The sequence below is a fragment of the Rhipicephalus sanguineus genome, chromosome 5 (assembly GCF_013339695.2).
Source record: "Rhipicephalus sanguineus isolate Rsan-2018 chromosome 5, BIME_Rsan_1.4, whole genome shotgun sequence".
NCBI lineage: Eukaryota > Metazoa > Arthropoda > Arachnida > Ixodida > Ixodidae > Rhipicephalus > Rhipicephalus sanguineus.
In genome coordinates this window covers 71,412,856-71,433,935 of record NC_051180.1, presented here as the reverse complement: position 1 = coordinate 71,433,935, position 21,080 = coordinate 71,412,856, and the positions used below count along the sequence as shown (strand labels likewise).

At 45.0% G+C, this 21,080-nt stretch overlaps 1 protein-coding gene across 4 annotated transcripts in view; it reads right to left on the bottom strand.

Moving 5' to 3' along the window:
• LOC119393738 (uncharacterized) overlaps positions 1–6,150 on the bottom strand; it is a 90,519-nt gene extending 84,369 nt beyond the window's left edge. For 2 of the 4 annotated variants that reach the window (XM_037660860.2, XM_049416333.1), the window contains exons 1-2: positions 5,087–5,101; positions 4,612–5,005 (exon numbers count right to left, since the gene is read on the bottom strand). In XM_037660860.2, the coding sequence (XP_037516788.1) occupies positions 4,612–4,947 (336 nt within the window). In that variant the 5' untranslated portion in view covers positions 4,948–5,005; positions 5,087–5,101. Of the gene's footprint in view, positions 1–4,611; positions 5,006–5,086; positions 5,106–6,010 lie in introns of those variants that run through there. The other 2 variants (XM_037660859.2, XM_049416334.1) reach the window with 2 other exon arrangements.
• Between the last annotated feature and the right edge of the window lie 14,930 nt (positions 6,151–21,080).

Here is a 21,080-nt window from a genome sequence, read left to right as displayed (position 1 = left end):
ATCCCCAATCCTGGAATGATGGCAATAACTTGCATCTCAACATGAAGCCCTGAATTCCAAATACTGCCTGTTTAACTGCTTTAACCATTTAAATCATCGCCTCTGTAAAACCACAGTGAAAAAAAAAAAAAAACCTATAATAAAGTAAAAAAAAAAAGTTTGTTATTTCACAAATTTTTCAGAAATTTGCCCTCACATATAACAAAACATTAGTCATCTATAAAAGTTGCTTCTTGCCATCAGCACCCTGATTTACAGTCACTAACTCATGCTGCATAACTTCACATGAAGTTGCTACTGCTAGTTGTTTCCACTGCCATTGGCATCAGATCCACAGCCAGCACTCAGTTCTATCACGTCTGTTATGCAGCACTTTCGTGAGACATCATGACATTGCAACATCTGCCCTGACACTTGTCTTCCAAGATTCAGTGGTGATGGGGAAAGCAATTCGTGGCACACCAAGCTTGGAGAAAATACCGTGTCAACTTCTTGGTAGCTTTGCTGGTTGCTTTCGGCACAATACACTTCTTTTATGCCACTTGGTAGCTAGCTTTTTTTTTTAAATAAGCACAATGATAAATCTTTCAGCAGGAATCTAGAACTTCCAGTTCTCATTCGACATGAATTGTGCATGACAAAATCTGATGGTGAAAAAGCTTTCCCCCCAGAGGATCAGAAAAGCCTAGATTGCATGCATAAGTGTTAATGATGGATAGTTTGTTATTATGCCTCTGTGACATGGACCAAATTTAGTGTGATTTTGAGTGAGTGCACACAGGGTGTCACTTTGGCAATGCACTGCTTCAAAGAAATAGGATTGTTTTCTGGATCAATGCTAATGGCCATGGGTGTATCAGTAAGCACAGCATACTCACGTTATGTTAGACAATGTTTGCTAATTGGTAGTAAGCTACAGTTAAAACAGTATTCAATTGTAAGTGTAAATGAAGCATATAATCGTAGTCAGGTTAATTTCATTCATCCCAATAAGACATGCTACAAATGACAGCGGCTTTTCAGTCTCTTCGATATGCCAGGTGCAAGTAAAGATTTGACATGTGTTTACTGCATCATCAAATATGATTTATGGTGCTAAAAACCCCCTGTAGCATGCCCTGACAGCATAAGTCATCTCGATCAAACATCGCTAGAAAGACTTACAAAACACTAAAACACTCAGTGAGCATTCTTACACACGTCTATGAAATCATGCGACACTATTGTGGAGTGCTGACAAAGACACTCGAAGTCGTAAACAGATATGGCCTTCATGCTCAAACACGAAATACAATATACTGTAACAAACTGTGATACAAACTAGGTCAATAATAACAAGAACAAGTTGAGAACACCACTGGAGCACTACTATACAATTTATTAATGTTGCATATCAATGTTAGGCCTGAATTCCTGACCATCTTTCAGTGATTTTCGTTTGCTTGACACCTCTGTACTATTTTTATGATGTATGTTGACTCCACCAAAAAGAATGGGTGTAATGAGTATCAGACAGCATTTTCTGAGGAATTTGTGAGGTGCAAACATAGTAAAAATGTACACTACTATTCTAGAGGCACATTCACAAAAAGAAAAACAAAAATCACATAGCCTGCTGCACTTCCTTTCTTTTATTACAAGACTGGGGTTCATTAAGTGATAGTTAACGAATAGATACATAACATCTCTTAAACATTTATTCGTGAAGATTTATTTCATGGGAACACTCCAGGTAGCTTAACCCAGTTAGCCAAGACAGAAACACAGAGAAGGAAGGATTCGAGAAGTACGGTTTCAGCAATGCATTTGGTCTTGCCTCTCTGAAGCATGCAACATAATTTACAAGACAGGCCGATTGCTCCTTTGTTTAACAAATTGTAATCAATCTGCATGAATGTGTTTCAATGACAATGTGTATAAAGCCAGGCAACTTCGATAGCAAGCATTTTGTTGCTCAATTGTTCCAGTGTCGCTCATCAAAGCAAAATCTACACTGCCATGCACAAGTAGTCTATTTCTGTTGGAGACTAAGGGAGAGGGAAGAGAAACAAGTGATTTACTATATGGCTAATAGTACCCAACGAGCACAAACCTGCAGCATATGACTTTACTTTTGCAATAAGTACAAAGGCCTTCTGGCAGTTGTCGAAAGTTTTCGAACGCTATAAAACAGAATGCAATTTGCTTGAAAAGAATGCCATTAAAGAATGCCATTACCTATTAAACCTAGTAACACCCGCTAGAGAACATTAAAACATCCAAATGAGTTTGACATTAAAAAGTGTCAGACAAGAAACCTACAGAAGGAATATGAAAAAACTGGTTACACTTCAAATGACAGAATGTATGACTGCTTTCATCAGTGGCTAACAATGTCTACACAAGGAGATGACGTCACATAAGATATTGTAGCCTTCCCAGGGCAGTAGTACAAAGGACGCTGCTGCACCCCTTCTATTCACAAACAATAGACACATAAAACTGTGCCTTTTAGGGCAAGGCAACTCAAAATAATTTTAATGCCAGTGCTAGCATGCAACCTCAAGTCTGTGCTTTTGATTACTAATCACTACTTTTGAGATGCAGCTTACTATAGCCTGAATCGCGCTTGCCTTCAGAGTCCCTAACAATGCAGTGCAGCGTAAACGCAATAGCTTTTACAAATATTTAAAATTTCTGGTTTCTTTTGCAGCATTGAATGAAAACTGAAAAAGAGTAAGACACAGTTATTGGCAGTTGATGCAAGTGAGCACATTTACCAGCACACAAAGCGACAATACTAGAGTTGCCAGTCTGCATGTGTGCTCAATGGTGCTCGTGTCCTGCTTATCTCCAGCTCAGCAGCTGCCGCTAGGCAATGATGGTGCAGTCCGCTCAAAGTAAGTGTGATTTGACTGTGCATAGGCTGAACATGCAGCTGAGCTGCGTATTATATATTCAGGTGTAAGGTATGCTTTCTGCTGCAATTGTAAAGATGTACATGTGGGCTCTCTGAGAAGCACCAGCTAGCTATTAGCTGCCCAGATTTCGGACACGATGTGGCCCATATCAAACAACCAAACTGTCAGCACTGTGATGAATTAAAATGGAAGAAATAGACAGCAGCATGCTACTACCATCGACCTTCCTACAATATTTTCTAGAGAGAACCGTGGCGCTGTAACTGTTAAAGGGACCGACAACTGCCTAGAATATGAAATGAGTTGACTCCACCGATGTAAAGATTGTCCGTTGCACTGACTCAAACCAACCCTGTTTTTTTCGTGAGAGATGGATTTATATTTTTATTTCATCATTGAAAGTCGCGAAAAATGGCCTGTGGCGCCTCTGGCGGCAAAAACATGAATGATCCGATGAAGACGGCCACGTGGCCATTGATTGCTGTACGCGGTTGACGATATTTTTGTTAGTATTGAAATATTGTTCGTTTCTTTGTATTAAAAGGTATTACTCCATAATAATGTACATATAGGCCTGCGTTAGTAGTATGCACTAAAGTGGCGCTGCGTTCGCGTGACGTAATGATCCCATGCTCGTCAGCGCGCCTTGAGCAACTTTTCAGCGTGCTCATGCAACCGTGCACGCAGTTTCCAGGTCGCTAAGATTTTGGAGCGACATAGTTTTGCTACCTACATTTCGTCTCAGAAATGACGCGCACTACTACTCGGTGCGGCCGTGCCTACGCACAGTTACGTTTTCGATTACTTGGCTTGGCTCGTGTATCGAGAGTAACGACGCCGGGAGAAGCGATCCATGACACAGACGCAGGCAACCTTGGGCGCAGGCGCACACAACGCTGTACAAATACCGGGAAGGTGTATAAAGCCACACATCTCATTGTAACAGCTTGCTATTTTTAAAAATGGTTGGAAAGCTCAAAATAAAGGTGGTTAAGCATAGTTACAGTAACTCCTGCGAAAGCAGAACAACGACAGCTTTCACAAAGGCTAGCGGCATCGCTATCAATTCTCAGCGTTGCTGGATCAAGCCTCCATGCGTGTTTGGAGCCTTTCAGATCGAAAAATACTGCTTATAAAATAACAACGTGCTTTTCGGATAAACCACTGCAGCTACAAACGCTACGAAGGGTGAGCTTCCTGTTGCGCCGTAAAAAACTGGGTCGAAAAAAATCAGTTGTCGGTCCTTTTAAGCCACCATGGGAATGATGGGTAGTACATGAATTTGAATAGTCTTCATGCTTGTGGCTTCGAACATACTTGTGGCTTAGTTTATTGTTGTGTTCTGGCTTTTGTTTCAGATATAAGAATAGCTCCTTGCAAACCTTGTGCAGTGATTTGAATCGGTCAGCTTTAAAAGGTCAAAGTGGTGAAGTGGGACTGCGGAACTTATGCTGCATGTCATCTTTCGACAAAGCCACTGCAGGCCACACGGAGCTGAAAGAATAAAGCTTAGGCAAATCTATGTACTACCCACCATTCACGTGCTGGCTGAAGCGCCATGCATTGCCGTTCCCAGACACTAGCGCCATATTTCCTTCTGTACTATTATGAAACTCTATGGCTACTACTAGGCTGTGAAAAAAATAAAGAGGAAGGAATTGCTCCCTGTGGCTCTGGATGATAAGCCACGAAGCTTGGAGCCGCAGCCTACCTCATCGAGGATGACGTTGGATGCCTCTAAGTGTTCCAACTCCCTGCTGGCGCTCTTCTTCCTCCGTTTGGCCGGACTCGTTTGGCTGATGTTGGAGGCTGGTGTGAGGCGCGCGGAAGGCACCGCACCCTTGCGCACCACACCTCTCTCGATGAAGTCGAACGGCCTGAAGTGGCGAGCGCAAACGCGCAATTCGTCCTCTTCACCGACATCGTCTTCGGCTAGGCCTATGGCCGTGAACCACTTGGCACGCAGGCTGTCCTCCCCTTTCTCGGGAAATGGGTGGTACGAGTTGGCAGTGCTGCCATCGCATCCTGGCACGCAGCAGGACGGCATTATCAGGAGCACTTCACAGTGACACTAAGTAGCTCCATAGCTCAGACACGCACCATTCCTGCAATGGAGGCAAATCACAGCAGCATGAGAACGATGGAACATCATATTTGGTAGGACTGCTGAAGTTAACGAAACGTACTGATCATGGCATTTGAGCTGCTCATTTTGAAGGTCTGCAACCAATCTGGGGGAAAGTGTGGTGGAAGGCATGCAGGTTTTTGGGTTTTTTTTTTTTTTTCTAGCAGATTAAACGATATGAACAGGATGTAGTCTACTGGAGCACAAAATTTATGAGATGCGAGTGAAAAATTTAGCATGCTCAAACAAGAGTTGAATCATTGTTACAGGATTTTGTTAGGACTGCGTTCCTTGGGAGACAGATTAGGGGCGCCAGCTTGTTTTCGCTGAGGTTAAGCGGAAGCTCAAAAATACAATAAAAATAGGATAACGTAAACACGCTTGACCTCACAAATCGTTTAACAAGCATAATAGGTCGTGCTGAACTCGGAGTCCTGCGCAACGCCGAAGGAAAAAAAAAAAAAAAAATTCAAGCTATGTTAAACGTACGAGGTATTTTTTTTTTACACCACAAAAATAAAGCATAATGAAAGTATGTTACAAGTGGTCGTCTAGCACTCTTAACACTTGTGTGCGGGCAGATTGTTTGACCTGCGTTAATCAATTTGCCACTAGGCGCTCCCGCTCGTGGTACGCGGCTTCAAACAACAAAGCCTCCTCGGATTTCCTCGCATTCGTCACGTACAACGTGGGGGTAATCACTTTTCCCTGTTGCAACACATGTTCGAGGATATTTCAGCCTGACGCACCGCGGCGGCAAACTGACTGCGGAGCACTTGCACAACCCAGTAACCTCAATTAACGCTACGCTCTTGATTTCAGTTGGTACAGTTAGTCACGAGGGGTCGGTGACGGGGTGTACAGTAGCTCAGAGAGATCCTCCGCGCAAAACAAAAAAAAAAGATGGCGTCGTTGCATGTCTACGTTTCCGCAAATGATGAAAACGGGAAACGCCGTCTAGAAGATGGTTAAAGGCGTGCCATACCTCGCCAAATACCGCAACGCTAGCTTCAGTCAAGACATGTAGATTAAGAGAAATGCGTTCGACCACTGCTGGACAAGGTAAATACTCTTAACGAAGCCATCGGACACAGACACCACGGAAAGCGTCCACTCGCGATCACAGTTGCCAACCGCGGTCTTTTCGGGTTGCCATAGTACCAATAGTACCACAGCGCAATCACCTTTGGTATTACTTGTCAGATAGCGCGATACTGCTCTCGAAGATGCTTTCTACGATGTTTTCTTGCAACTCTTAGCTGCCGTGCCCGCCGTTAGCTTGTCTCGTCACTTTTGTTTACCACACCAGCAACTCGTTTTAATATTTTTTTTCTTCGTATCTGCGCGAAACTTATGTCAACCTTTATATTTCCTTATGAGGGACGACAGAAATATCCCAAGAAACGCTCAGGAGGGAACACGTGGAAACACCGCCACACAAGCGCGGCGCGTTAATTATGCAATTAATTTTCTTGAAATCTGTTAGCTGGCTCACCCGTGGCCATCATGGTGTCATTCCTCAGCTACTCTTTCCCGCGAAAACTGCACAAGGGCCAATATTGCTGACCAATGGGAAGCTGTAACGTAAGATTCGTCGTTGCGCGTGCGCAGTGAAGCATGAATTGAAGAACTCCGAAATTGGGACTGTGGGAGATATTTTCCAATAAAAAACATCGATGCTAGAAATTTATGCACTCCGCTGCCTCAGTGAAAGGCTCATTTGGCTGGCGTTGTCGATATTTTACACTGCAGTCCTACGTTTAACGATTACTACGCATAGTTCGCGAGTCGGAGTCATATAGTTCGCGATTCCTCTTTGAGGAGGTGAAAACTTGATGGAACAAGGTTTTTCGGTAGCTCTATGAGAAACTATCATAAGACTAGCCCTCGTTCTCATTTTTGGCCGATACAGCGGTTGTGGAGCTCTGAAATTCTGCTTATGTTCGCCAGTTTGCGGTAACCATAGTGCGACAACATAGCCTCCGAAATCGGCTCCTGTTTGCGAGACCACAAAGGGGAAAAGCCGCTGAGGGGCGCCTCAAGCGCGAGAGAGTCGAAGAATGGGCGTCGAGCCGAACGTGTTTGTCGACCCGGAGAATGTCCACAGTGGAAACAGGTTCCTTCGCAGCTGGCGGAAAGTGGTCGCGACAACAGCGCCAAGTCGTATTAAAACCCACTGACGTCGGTTGAGAGGCTTTCCATATGCTATGCCGTCCTCGCGCACTCCATGACGTACGCCCTCCTAGACTCATGACGACGCGCCTTTCGGTTCTTCGTGATGCCCTGCATCCCCGGCGTCAAGGGTAGGACGGTTAGGATGTGCCAACGGGATATGTTATGGGCTTCCAACGTTCCACGGAGTCCCGCGGCTGCCCTTCGACCAGCTAAGCGAGGGAGGATGGAGCTTCACCTCAGACACTCGAAAGTTTTAGTATACGGTACGCAAATATAGCGTCTGTTGCTTACGTATGCTATTACCGTCACTTAACGTGCGTACCCGAGAGGATAGTGTATGACGCATGCGCAGTGGCGACGATCGCTAACGCAAAGCATTGCCTGCTGTCAGCCGGCAGTATGAGATCCTCAAAGAGCAGCAAGCAATGCGCTCACGAAGCACAAGCTGGTCTACGAAGCAGCAGTGCGCAGTTTCATGAAAAGAAAAAAAAAAGGAAAAGAAAAAAGCGGCGCGGAAATGGCAGGAACATAAAAAAGCAAAAAAAAAAAAAAACAAAACAAAAACAAACAGGCTTGTGCGATTTTACGGAATTTCCAGTGATGCTAAGAATATCAGCGTTACCTGAACGGACACTAAACAGCAAAATGATTCTAGCTGTAATCATAAATTACCTTTCCAAAACACACAAAAAAAGCAAGCCACCCTCAGGCTTACCACCAGAAGAGACTTGGTAAGCTTGTAAAGATCGAAGCAAGAATATAAGATGAGGGGCGACGCCGTGACGTCGTCTTGAGTTTTCTTCACATGATCAATGTGACGTCATACATTATGACGTCGCTGTACGGGCCCAGTTAAACTTTTATATACAAGATTGCACTTTAAAAGAGCAAGACGCTGGACTATAGAAAGTTTCAAAAACATTTACAGAATCACAATGAATGAATAAAATGGAAAGTAAAATTCTTTTGCAATCACTGATGCTGCACTAAGGAACCGCCATTCAGTTTCGGCGCGAAATTCAAAAACGACACTTTTTGTTTGTAATTTTATATTTTTTTTAACAATCAGCCTATTGCCGTGAAACCAACGAATGTCCAGTTTTTCAAGAGTACTCTATAAATATAATGTGATATGGTATTTCTTTTTTTAATTTCGGGTTCATGAGGTAAACCACAAATGTTGTCCGTGTATGACTCCACACGATTTCACTCCACATGGAGATTTTCTGTTTCCTGCCGTTCGTGCAAAATGTGTCGTCAGTGGCTCTTAGTAATTCTGCCAGGCAGATGCCTAGCGAAAAAAATCTTACATTTCTTTCGGGGGGATTTCAACCACACTTTATGTATGTTCACGCGTGTGTTTGTATGCGTGCGTGTATATATACACATGCAAAATTGAAACATTTCGGGGGGAGTGGTGGGGGTTGAACACCCCTCCTGGTACGGGAGTGCTGCCATAGCAGCGCAGTGATGTGGCCAGCACAATTACTCGGAGGGGGAGGGCAGGCAGGTGACGTGGCACAGCGTTTTATACCAGGTATCATGGCACACATATTTTCAAGGTGTTTTGAACGAGGCACAACGCTTCCAGGGCTTAAAGTTAAGGGGGCGGGGGTGCAGGGGGTCCCGGTCACCCCTCTAATTTTTAAGGAGGGGCTCAGAACCCCTCGGCAGGTGAACTGTACCACTGCAGCACCCATTCGACAAGCTCTGGAGTTGACTTTTTTGACAGTAGTGTATTGTGCCGGGAAATATTAACACTCGAATTTCCCGAATAATGATGTTTACGTGGTACGAGCAAAGCAGAAAACAAGTATCGTCGTACTGCTGCATGCATTGCCTCGAGACACTGCACATGGCTGACCATCACACTCTTCGACTAAGCTTCTTGGCGCAGCATACTGTTTCACGAGGCATTCGAGCGTGAAGCTATACCTGCTCATGAATTAGTGAAGGTCCACCTTGGTCTCTTTACGTTACCAGTTACCAGTCAATTTTCATTCGTTTAGTTGTGCATTACGAGTCTGGTGTAATAGCAAAGACCGGCGCATTAAATGATTGCCTTAAACACACTGGGAATAGTTTATTCAATTGTATAACATTTATAGGCATGTGCTCAATCCTAGAAACGGCGGGCGTCACTAGACTGTCATCGTCCCAAACAACGTCTGTGGCCTGTGACAGTTGTGACGAAAGTGGCTTTCGCCGCGCAGAACACATAATTTGTGGCATATAGCCAGGAGGGGGGGGGGCTAAAGGCCACGGTCTCCACCAAAATTTTGATAGAGGGGTGTTTTACCGAAAATGAATAATGGAAATCGGTGTTTTTCTCAAATAGTGAAGGTTTTCAGCACCGTTGCCCCCCCACCCCGCCCCCTGAAAATAATTCCTGGCTACGGGCCTGTATGCGTTGTGAGCGTGCCCGCTTTATATTGGTTGCCGCCTTATGAGCCCCCCCCCCCCCCTCCAATGAAGCTAGACTTTATGCCCTGATTAACCTGCTACCCAAGGGTCGTAGTTAATGTGCGTGTGTATAGGGGGGGGGGGGGTGTTGACACACCCTCTGTTCCAAGATAAGTGGGGAGAGTAGCTGAACAGGACAGGCGCTCTCTCTTTCGTTTTCATCTCTATCTTCGCCAGATCTTATCTCGGCATGTACTAAGTTGCCAAACAGTGTACGCACAGTAGCTGCACATGGATGCGACGTTGGAATTTCGAGCCTGATGCTATATGGACGTGGTGCAGCAGTGGCGTAGGCAGAAATTTGTTCCGGGGTAGGGGGGGGGGGGGCGTCCTTGATCCGACGTGGGGTCCGGGCAGGTAAGTTTGGTGGAGTGTCATCATTTTGTGCTCTGTAATCCACGGCAGAAAAAAACAAACAAACTCGGAGAGGAAGGGGGGGGGGTGAGGCACGTCTCCGGCGTGCCACACCGTGGCTACGCCACTGTGGTGCAGTGATGTGACGCACAGCGCCGAGGCAAATAGATGATTAAATCGACGAAAAATGATTTGCTGTTTTTTAATTTTGGTACGCAGCAGATCTGCCTCTTACGAGGCAAGCACGTTTAATTCGCACGCAGGCAAGAGCGATTCAGTTTTTCGATTTGCTAGTGTCATGGGAATACGGGATGCGTCAGTGGAGCTTGCTGACGTGATACACTATAAACGCGATAGCGTTCAAGAGCCCGTGTTTCAGATATATCGGCGTCGGCGGCGTTGTCTATGAGCGAAAAATGCGATGGATGTAAAGAATGAAAATCAGGGGTTCGAACCCAGGCATTTCGCGTGGCAGTCACGTGTTCTACCAGGGAGCCACGCCAGTGCAAGTTGAAAGTGTTTCGGGGGTGGGTGGGGGGACCCAATACGCGGGTCACGTATTATAGGTTGAAAAGTCTCGTTAACAGATCGCGTGGCAGAGGCGTAGACTCGCGCCAGGCGTCACACCATGTGAATTGCGCAACGAGTTGGTGCTATAAAGATCGACCCAATACAAAGCACTCAGCTGTAATTAATAATCAGCAGCAGCCATAGGCGTGCGCAGCGGGGGGGGGGGGGGGGGGGGGGGGGGCACCCCCCCCCCCCCCTAGTCATCTAAGAAGAGGGGAGCGCAGAGTCTGCCCCATTCATCGATTTAATGGGGAGCGGGGGGCGCCGCGATGAACCCTCCCCCCCCCCCCCCTTTGAAGGGGAACCCTGCGCACGCCTATGGCAGCAGCCACAGGATCAACAAAGTGTGCAGCTGCGTACAGGCGCGTATCGCCTCATACGGACGCTTAGAGGGTAGTTCGATCGCTACTTCGCAAAATCATGAATTACGACGTAGTGGACACTTCGCAACTGTAATGGCACTAGGCACCCTGGGGCAGTTTGCAACGGCCAATGTAACGCGCACAGGCGTTCATTTCCTCGCAACACGGTAACAAAGCATGGCAAGCGAATAAGCAGGCGATGCGAACGAGGCCCTATTACGCGATCGCGTTCCACTTCTAAATGAATCTTATCTCTCTTTTTGGTGCGGGATTTGTTCATAAGCTATCCGTGGACCCAAGGCCAACGAATCAAAGATGCCACCTGTTAGTTACGACGACGGAAAATTTTGTCGCACAATTTTGAAATATTCCGTGGCGCCTTTCTCAAAAGAAAACAAATCCCCAGCAATATGAGATACCTGCCAGTGCGGCGCCGAAAGCACCATTTTTTTTATTTATTGATTCTTTGAATACAGTAATGAATCCGGCTAATCGTTCAATTAATACAGTGGGGTTCACGGGCTTTGCTGAGGCGGAGCATCAATGGAGAGACCAGGGGCGTAGCCAGAAATTTTTTTCGGGGGGGTTCAACCATACTTTATGTATGTTCGTGCGTGCGTTTGTATGTGTGCGTGCATATATACGCAAGCAAAACTGAAAAAATTCGGAGGGGGGGGGGGGTTGAACCCCCCAACCCCCCCCCCGCCCTTGGCTACGCCCCTGGGAGAGACAATAAGATAGTGGTACAGAGACACAGAAACATTGCGTGACAGAGGGATCGAACGCTGAACCCCCTTGTAGATTTTCTTCAGATTAACAGGCTCCACAACTTAACAAGTATATCGTTTCGAGCTTGATTTTCGAACTGATTAGTTGACCTTAACTAATGCAGCAACTGATGAGCGCCCTGAGATACAACCGTGTGGGCCTGCCTGCCGTTATAGATCCGAGAAACTCCGCCAACTTTTTTTTTTTTAGCCGCATGCGGTTAAAAAAAAAGTTGGCAGAATGCATATGAAAAGAAGATAAAGATAGAGAAAAGCCGTCCTGCAGCATTAATGGAAGTTGCGGTAGTCAATAGGCGTAAAAAAAAAGAAAAAAAAGAAAAGAAAGGCAGATATAGTAAACGAACCACGTGGAATACTATACTCATCACACAATAAAACAAACGCCGCGTTGTCTTTGAAACGGTATCGCATCAACGTACTTGAGCAGACCAGCAGATAGCGATCTCTCGAACTCGTGCGCCGCTCTTAACGCTGATGCTCTATCTGCGTCCTTCCCCGTGGACGGCCTCGACTCGATGAGTCCGAAGGAGTTTGCCTTGCGGGCCAAGGAGAAGGCCCTGCTATGCTGTCTGAACAACAGGCAACGCTGGCGACTCGCGAGCTGCCGCTGCTGTGGACACACTAAGGCATTTTGATCTGATTTGACGGGTGGTCTATTTTTCCGATGGGTTTCGGTGTCGGGATCGTAATCGTGCCGTTTCGTAACGTTGATGAGACACTAAAGAGGAAGACGATCTCTCTCGTGTTAGTAAATTACTCTTTCACGATACCAAGAACACCTGCGCTTACTTCGAGAAGACGCTTGGTGAGTGAGAAAACGAGCAAAAAGAAAGTGCGGGTGGCGACGCCACCTTGAGATTCCCGCGCCTGTCGTCGTGACATCATAGATTCTGATGGCGTCCACTAGGGCCTACGTTGTTCCTAATCGGTAAAAGGAAGTACATTGTCTTCCGAGGGAGCCGGAGACTTAACCTACCAAGTTTCAGGAAAGTTCGCTGAGCCAATGTGGCCAAAATGCGAAAAAAAAAAAACACCTTGAAATCCGTGACGTCATCATCGGAGATTTCGGCGGGAAATTTAAGAGTGAACCTTTGACATTGAGTTCCTCATCTCAAACCTATTGTTGTGAAATTAAAGACACTAGAGTTTTCAGAGTATAATTTATCAGTCTAAACTAATTTATTGTTTCACTTTACTATCTCTTTAACAACTAAACGAAGATTGCTACGTTAGACGCATACGCGTGATAACGGTTGGGTTGGTTGGTGCATTCGATGTTTCGTGACCTTATTAATTCATGTCGCGGTATACAACAACAACAAAACATTCGTTTAACAGCCGAAGGTGACGTTGCCCATATGTCTTACGTAAAATCGTCTATACAACCTTCAGAACGTTGAGCCGTCGGTTTGAATGCTTCCTCACAATCCTGCGGGATGTCTGTTCTTTCTTTTCTTAGCTGCACCGAAATTTTGAAATTCGTTCTTTATTAATAATTGTGATGATATTGCTGCCATTTGTGTGTCCAGTCTTGTGGTCTCTAGAAGCGCAGTAATTTTCACAATCTATAGAGTGCGATTAACGATTTTTTGCTAAAAATATTTCCGATTATTCATCTTAGGTGGCTAAGACTAATGGGTAGTTTGGAGCCCGTCTTCAACATATCTAGCTGAGCAAAGAAATTTTTGTCAAAAATGCCCTTGTAAGAGATACGCGAAGACAGATTTTGCGTTGGAAAGCTCTCTGCAAAATATACTTACGCTTTATACAAAAAGCTTCGATGCCTATGTATAAAAAGCGTCTTCTGACGGTGCTCTGTAGTTAATCATACTGACTATCTCGGTATAGTGACCTTGGTATGGTTATCTTGGTAAAGTTATCTTGATATAGCGACGATTGAAGGACGGGAAAAAGAGTGCTATGCCCTCGTGAGGAGTCGGAAACGATCGGCAGACAACAGAAAGAACAGATAACAATCTGTGGCGGTGTATACTGCGCAACGCCACGTAATCGAGATTATAGATAAACTAATCATGTGGGGCTATCAAAGTGACATCGCATATACCATCGTACCGGGCCTCATGAAGTGGCGTAGCCATGGGGGCGGTTTGGTGTTTCAACCTCCTTTCCCATAATTTTACATTTAGTATGTGTATGTACACGCACACACACAAACACACGCACGAAAATTAATAAAAGTCGGACTCACCCCCCCCCCCCCCCCGCAACTATAAAAATGAAGAGAAAAATCTGGCTACGCTCCTGCTGGGCTTGTCAGGAGCAGGCATGCTTTACATGTTCAAGAGCATTCTTGCTTGCCAAGCTTACTCCTTCTATACCGAATGGCGCATCGACGTAACTTAGTTGCGTGCACCGTGATGTAAGGCCACTACTCGTGTGGCCAAGAACTTGTACTTTAGCTCATCGATTTTTGTTTAGATTTGATTCAGCTGGTTTGTGGAAGTCGGAAATGTGGACCCAGCCTATTGTCAGCGTTCTTACGTGCGAGGAATACTGTCACCGATCTATGAAGATACAGAGGCATGGGGGTAATTCGACATAAAAGCAACACAGACTAGGTTGGGAATGACACGGGACTGCATGCAACAAATGCAAATGCTCGCACACCGAGTAAGTGCTAGGGCATTGCATTCCCGATTGAATCACAGAATCAGCCCTAACAAACAATCTGTACGCGTCACATGGTATTAATATTTGCGGATACAGATTGTCTCTTCTGAAATCAAGAATGAGAAAAAAAGAAAAAGCTACCCAGGAAATCGCGGAACCTGAACCCCACTACTGTGCTCCGATAGCTACTGAGCGATCTTTTTGCACATGTATTATACGGCTGCTACAAATTGTTACTTTTTTTTTCTAGAGAGAGAGAGAGAGAGAGAGAGAGAGAGAGAGAGAGGAGAACGAAGGTAGCAAAAAAAACAAGAAAACAATGTTGTGATAGAAGGAAAAACAAAAGATGAGAAAAAAAAATAGCTGCTGCCTCAGTACTCTCTTGAGAAATAGAATTATTACCTAAATAAAGCTGGACTGGACTCAAGGCGTCCTCGTTATGCATGGTTTGCAATGAAATTGAAACAATAGAGCATTTCTTTTTATTTTGTCGCCGCTACTCTAATCAGAGAAAAAGATACCTTGTAGCGCCATTTAAGAAGTTAGGATTAGCAATGAATGTTCCAGCGATTTTATCATTTGGCGGCACTTTGTTAGGGTATAGCCACAGGTATGTCTGCTCTGCTGTGTTCGATTACACAAAGGAAACAAAAAGATTACCGTGTTAGTCTATTTACCTCTGTCCACAATCTTGATTCGAAGTCTGTTATTATTTATCGTAGAAACTACCGAAACGATAGTCTGACCGCTTGCTCCTTCAACAATTACATTTTTTTAACCTAAATTTAAAGATTTGTTTAGTATCATTGGTGTTTACCTTAAGCATCCTGCCGCCCGGTTCTTGGCCCATCCCCCTTCGTGGGTGAGCGCCATCAAGACGAGGACATCATCATCATCATCAAATAGTATTCCACTCTACGATGCCGATAGTCTTTTTTATTTTAAGGGCGACGCATCTTAGGGTCTAGGCTTGTCCGTTGTGCTGTGTCCATGCTCACGGCACAGCACCGTGTAAAATCCCCTAAAAAAGGTATAACAATAGACTAATACCAACCATAATTGTGAGAGAACAATATAAAACACATAGAAGCATAAGCCCTTTATACAAGTCGAAGATTCCTACGTAGACATTATGGACCTTAGGACCTAGCTTTGTCGTCGACGCTCACTGTCCGCTGTCGGGGTGGTTAGAAAACCGTTGCTATGGTCGAAACATATGTGTGTACGTGAATAAAAAAAAAGGTTCACAAGACGAACAACAATCATAATTGTGACAGTACAATATAAAAGACCTACAAGCACAAATCCTTTAAACTAGACGGTGACTTCAGCGTACACATTATAGACCTTAGGACCGAGCTTTGTCGTCGACTCTTTATGTCACTTTAAGAATTAGGGATAAGAGTTAATGGAGAGTATCTCAGTAACCTGCGATTCGCTGATGACATTGCGTTGATGAGTAACGCGGGAGACGAGTTACAGCTCATGATTACTGAACTGGATACGGAAAGTAGAAGAGTAGGTCTGAAAATTAATATGCATAAAACTAAAGTAATGCGGAACAATCTTGGCAGAGAACAGCGCTTTGCGATAGGGGGCGAGACACTGGAAGTTGTAAAGGAGTACGTCTACTTAGGACAGGTAGTAACCGCGGAGCCGAACCATGAGAGTGAAATAACTAGAAGAATAAGGATGGGTTGGGGCTCATTCGGCAAGCATTATCAAATCATGAATGGTAATCTACCACTATCCCTCAAGAGGAAGGTATATAACAGCTGCATCTTACCGGTACTTACCTACGGAGCAGAAACCTGGAGACTTACAAAGAGGGTTCAACTTAAATTGAGGACGACGCAGCGAGCGATGGAAAGGAAAATGATAGGTGTAACCTTAAGAGACAGGAAGAGAACAGAGTGGGTCAGGGAACAAACGGGGGTTAAGGACATCATAGTTGAAATCAAGAAGAAGAAATGGATATGGGCCGGGCACGTAGCACGTCGGCAGGATAACCGGTGGTCATTAAGGGTAACTGACTGGATTCCAAGAGATGGCAAACGCGTGAGGGGGAGACAGAAAATTAGGTGGGTAGATGAGATTAAGAAGTTTGCCGGTATAACGTGGCAGCAGAAAGCACAGGACCGGGTTGATTGGCGGAACATGGGAGAGGCCTTTGCCCTGCAGTGGGCGTAGACAGGTTGATGATGATGATGATGTCACTCAATTTACATTATATGGGGCAGCGCTCGGGTAACATATGTAAGACACAAAAAAAGGTTGAACTGTACACTAATATCAATCATAATTGTGACAGAACAATATAAAACTCCAACAAGCACAAACCCTTTATACTAACGTAGACATTATGGACCTTAGGACCTAGCTTCGCCCACTCATCATCATTCATTTCGTGGAGATGCGTTCCATTTTTTTTCTCGTTATTTTGGTCCTTCGTAGACATGAACTAAATACCCATATGTCAACTGTGAGTACAATCATGCAATTTCCGTTGCCGTATCAAAGAGTTTGTCGGCTTATGCTATGTGGCGTAGAAATAAAAAAAGAAAAAAAGATGAAATTGAGATCAAATCTGCCTTGATCTGCCAATAGTAAATAGTATTCTATATGCCAATACAAGGCGACACAGCCTTTCCGTACCCTTTCGGTATTTTTTGTCATTTAAAAAGAGAGGAAGAAAGGAAGAAGAGAAAAGTAAAAAAAAAAACGATCAAAATTGCTTCAATCTGCCTATAGCTATTAGTAACCTACCGGTACAATGTGACGCAACCTTTCCACACCCTTTCTACACCCTTTCCATGCACTTTTGTCACGCCACACTTGTGCTCTAAAGCGCAAGCTGCGGAGAGCACGAGGATACTCAGGACTTATCGAATTTTCCACTAAAGATAGCTCTCACAGTTTGTTTTTATTTCTCGCTAGACCGTGCGGCATTTGCTAGAGCCCAGAAACTGATTCACGGGGGTTCAGGGTGAACTGGGCCACACACATAAAAGCCGGGAGAGGGCACACCACCCTCCAGCGGCTGTTACGTCACAGGGACGCCGGAGAGAGGGGTGACGGCACAAAACCCACGCCTCGCAGTATGTAACCGAGGAGGCAGCTAAGCGGGAGACTGTTGTAACGCCTCGCACATTCAGCACTGAACGAAGCGTGTTTCGTTTAGGACACTCGCGCCTTGAAGGTACGTACGTTCGCGTGTCGCAGTTTGATCTTCCAGCGTTCTTGGTTGAACCTTGGCCAGTTCTCATTTTCAATGCACAAGTTTTTAAAAATTTAAACGTACTGTGCCTCTCAATGCTGAATCAACTTTGTAACGATTTGCCAGGTCGGTTATTAGCATTTCTTTGTACCGCTTCAATTTGGCCCACTTACCATGAAAGTTGGCAACTGTCGTGTTAGTGTACTTTCAACTCGGTGGAGAGGTGCCCTGTTTGTTAAGGGCCTCTCTAACCGGTGTTGTATCAGTGCTTTCGGAATGCACCTGGCAAAGCGTTTTGTGCCAAATCGTAGTTGGCAGAAAGGCTGAGTTAGGTTATTTAGGTTATGGCAAAGGTCGGTTTGGCAATCCCTTTCGTCGCAGCCTCTTTGGGGTATGGCGTGGAAAAAAAAAAAAAGACAACCGGATAATTGTGAGAAGCCAGTGTGAAGGAAGGTTTTTATGGAAATGCATATTCCTTCTGCAGCGGCGTAGGCAGAGATTTGTTTCTGTGAGGGCACGCCCTTGATCTGAAGTGGGGGCCGAGCAGGCCGGTGCGGTCGACTGTCATTTTGTGCTCTGTGTCCCATGGCAGAAAGAAATTTCGGGAGGGGAACGTGCCCGGTGTCCCCCTGGCTACGCCACTGTCCTTCTGTCGCATGCGTAATTGATCAACGAAGCAATCGGCATTTAACGTCTTCATCGGCATCTCTACGAAACGGCATTATACAGTATTTTGATCAGGGGCATCATAATACCAGGATTACATCTTTTAGAGTACATCTACTTAGTTATTCTACATCTACAAGGACATCCTCACTCCATGGAAAGCCAAGGAATAGACAACGAGTTTCAAGATCATTACTGAGTCAGAACTACCCAAGTAGGAAAAAAAAAATCGACATCCACTAAGTCACCTCGATGTACAGAAGCAGGAATTTTGGCACGAAATTTAAAAATTGAAACATTCACCTCATGTTTTCTTTATGATGAACCTATTTTACCCCATATCAAAAGAAAGGAGATTTCAAAAAATACTTTCCAGTCTAAGCTGATTTCGACTTAACTGGTACAGTGTTTGTGTTGTCCCAGCTAGCAAACAAATCAGGAACAGGCATCTGCTCAACGGCTCCACAGCTGTGTTTTCATAGGATGCTGGACAACCCGGCGAGTGATCGTTGGTGCAGTATGTATACCTCAACATGTGCCAGCGACATTTCATACATACATTAAATGAAACGTTGCCTACGCGACCTGTACTAGGAAAACTAGGAAACAGTCTAAGAGCTCAGAGCACTGCATGCACGCGCCTTCTGTACCTCAGCGCTCCGAGACGCAATTCCCATTAGAGACACCTATATTTAAAGAAGCTCGCCCCCACCACGACGTCACGGAGTGTAGGGGAACGTCATTGGCTCGCACAGCTGCACACATTCTAATTGAGCTGGAGAGCAATGCGTTTGTCACTGCATTCTTAAGTTGTCACTGACCTTCTATAGGACTGGCAACGTTGAGAAGCGGTACCACCACGAGCGAGCGCTGGAAAGTCACGGTCACCATCCTGAACATTACCGGTCAGGCAGCTAGGGCTTAAGGTTATCACCCACTGCCTACATCCTTGCCCATTTACACCTGAAGCCTCAACCCCTCCCTGCTCGGATGGATCTAGTCATAAATGAGAGCTGAAACTGCGTAAATTTAACCGTGAGTTACAATGATCACCGTAATAATCATCGTCAACATTTGCTGCTTCGAGTGCAGACAACGGCTGTGACGATTTCGTGTTTTAAATATATGTTATCCCTCTTCCTGCAGAGAACTTGCGTAGCCGTTGTCTTAAAACATTTGGTGTGTGTGTGTGTGTGTGTGTGTGTGTGTGTGTGTGTGTGTGTGTGTGTGCGTGCGTGCGTGTGTGCGTGTGTGTATGTAAAGGTACTTCAGTGTTTGTACTGAGTGACCCTGTATAATTACGTATAAGGTGACGTACTAGCAACCTGTACTGTGGTGGGATCTACCATTCATTTAGTACTTGAATGACTATTCCACCGATAGATGAGAACTACAAAGCGTGACGTCACTCCGTGTTCCGTATGGACAGATCAATTCGGCGTTGGGGTTTTATCTCTATTTGTTTCACTGCCTTTCTTTCATCTCTTTATATATTATATTGTTATAGATATTTCATTATTTCTTGCTGTGTAGCCTAGAGAATTTTAATGGCCGAGGTGCTTATACCCAAATATGCCCACAGCAACCGATGTTTAGCAGAGAAGAACACAACATGACGAAACAGAGAGAGATACAGATATTATTGATATGCTGGAGATCTTGGCTTGGCTAACATGTTAGCCATGAGACTTAATGTCATGTAATGACTTGCAGAGATGCAGTGTAAGTGAATGTAATGACACTTGAAGCCATGTGATATCACGTGATGATGTTAGCCTGGCTCTCTACTCGACATGATGGATGGGCTGTTCGTGTCTTCATGCGATCACTGCCCTGACGAAGGCAAGTCCACTCGTCGAAACGTCGGATCCTGCGGCATTTTCTGCTCAATTATTTCTCATCACTTCGAGCTTCCAACTTCCTCTGCACTTCTGTCTTCACTGTATATTCCATAATGTAGTAGAACACTTGCGTGTACTGAGTGAGCACACTTGTGCCGGTATGACTATGCAGTGCGGAAGCGATGGTTCATTCGTGGAGCCTGGCTACCCTGCTCGTGGTGCTGTTGGTCGTGTGCTCGGTCGTGAGGGCGCCACCGCCGCCTAAGGGGGGTTCGTCCAAGTCTTCGGGAAGCTCGGCCAAGCCAGCTCCGCCGGTGCAGGAGTCTACCGGCTTCTTCGACGCGCTAAAGAGTGCCAGTGAGTGAAGAAATAAAAAAAAAAAAGGCATTTAAAGCCGTTTTGATACTCCATTATTACCGACAGACTGGAATAGAATCAAGCTGCCATAAACGTCCTTTCCTATATTAAACCAATGACTGCTCTATTCCTAGGAGTAATGAATTAGCTTGATGAAAAAAGTTAGGCAGAGTTAGCGTATGTTGCTAGCGAGCTGACAATTCAAAAACGTGAATGTACGAACTCATGCGACGTATGGTATGGTAGATTAGGACTTTCGAATGGATTCAAATAAAAAATTTTGTTTATCTTATCATCATTTCGGAAACAGCTCGTTTCCTTATTCAGGAGCAGCTACGGCTGAGATAGCGAAGCGCAACATTTAAAAGTGTGTGAGTGGAGGGGGGGGGGGATGAAGTACATGCATTTTTTTTCTTCGGGAACCATTCGAAAACCCTGATTAATTAATCGAACAAGACAGGCAGTTCTCTCTGAATGTTTAGCTTCGAGACGTATGGTAGGACGTTTACTGGGCGTAAACCGCGACAAGGAGTGTACGGACACAGTGACGTTTCTACACTTCACAAAATAATTGAGCGTGTAGTCGGAGTTAAGCAATGTGTACTGAAGGTTCCTCCTCGCTCCCTTCAAA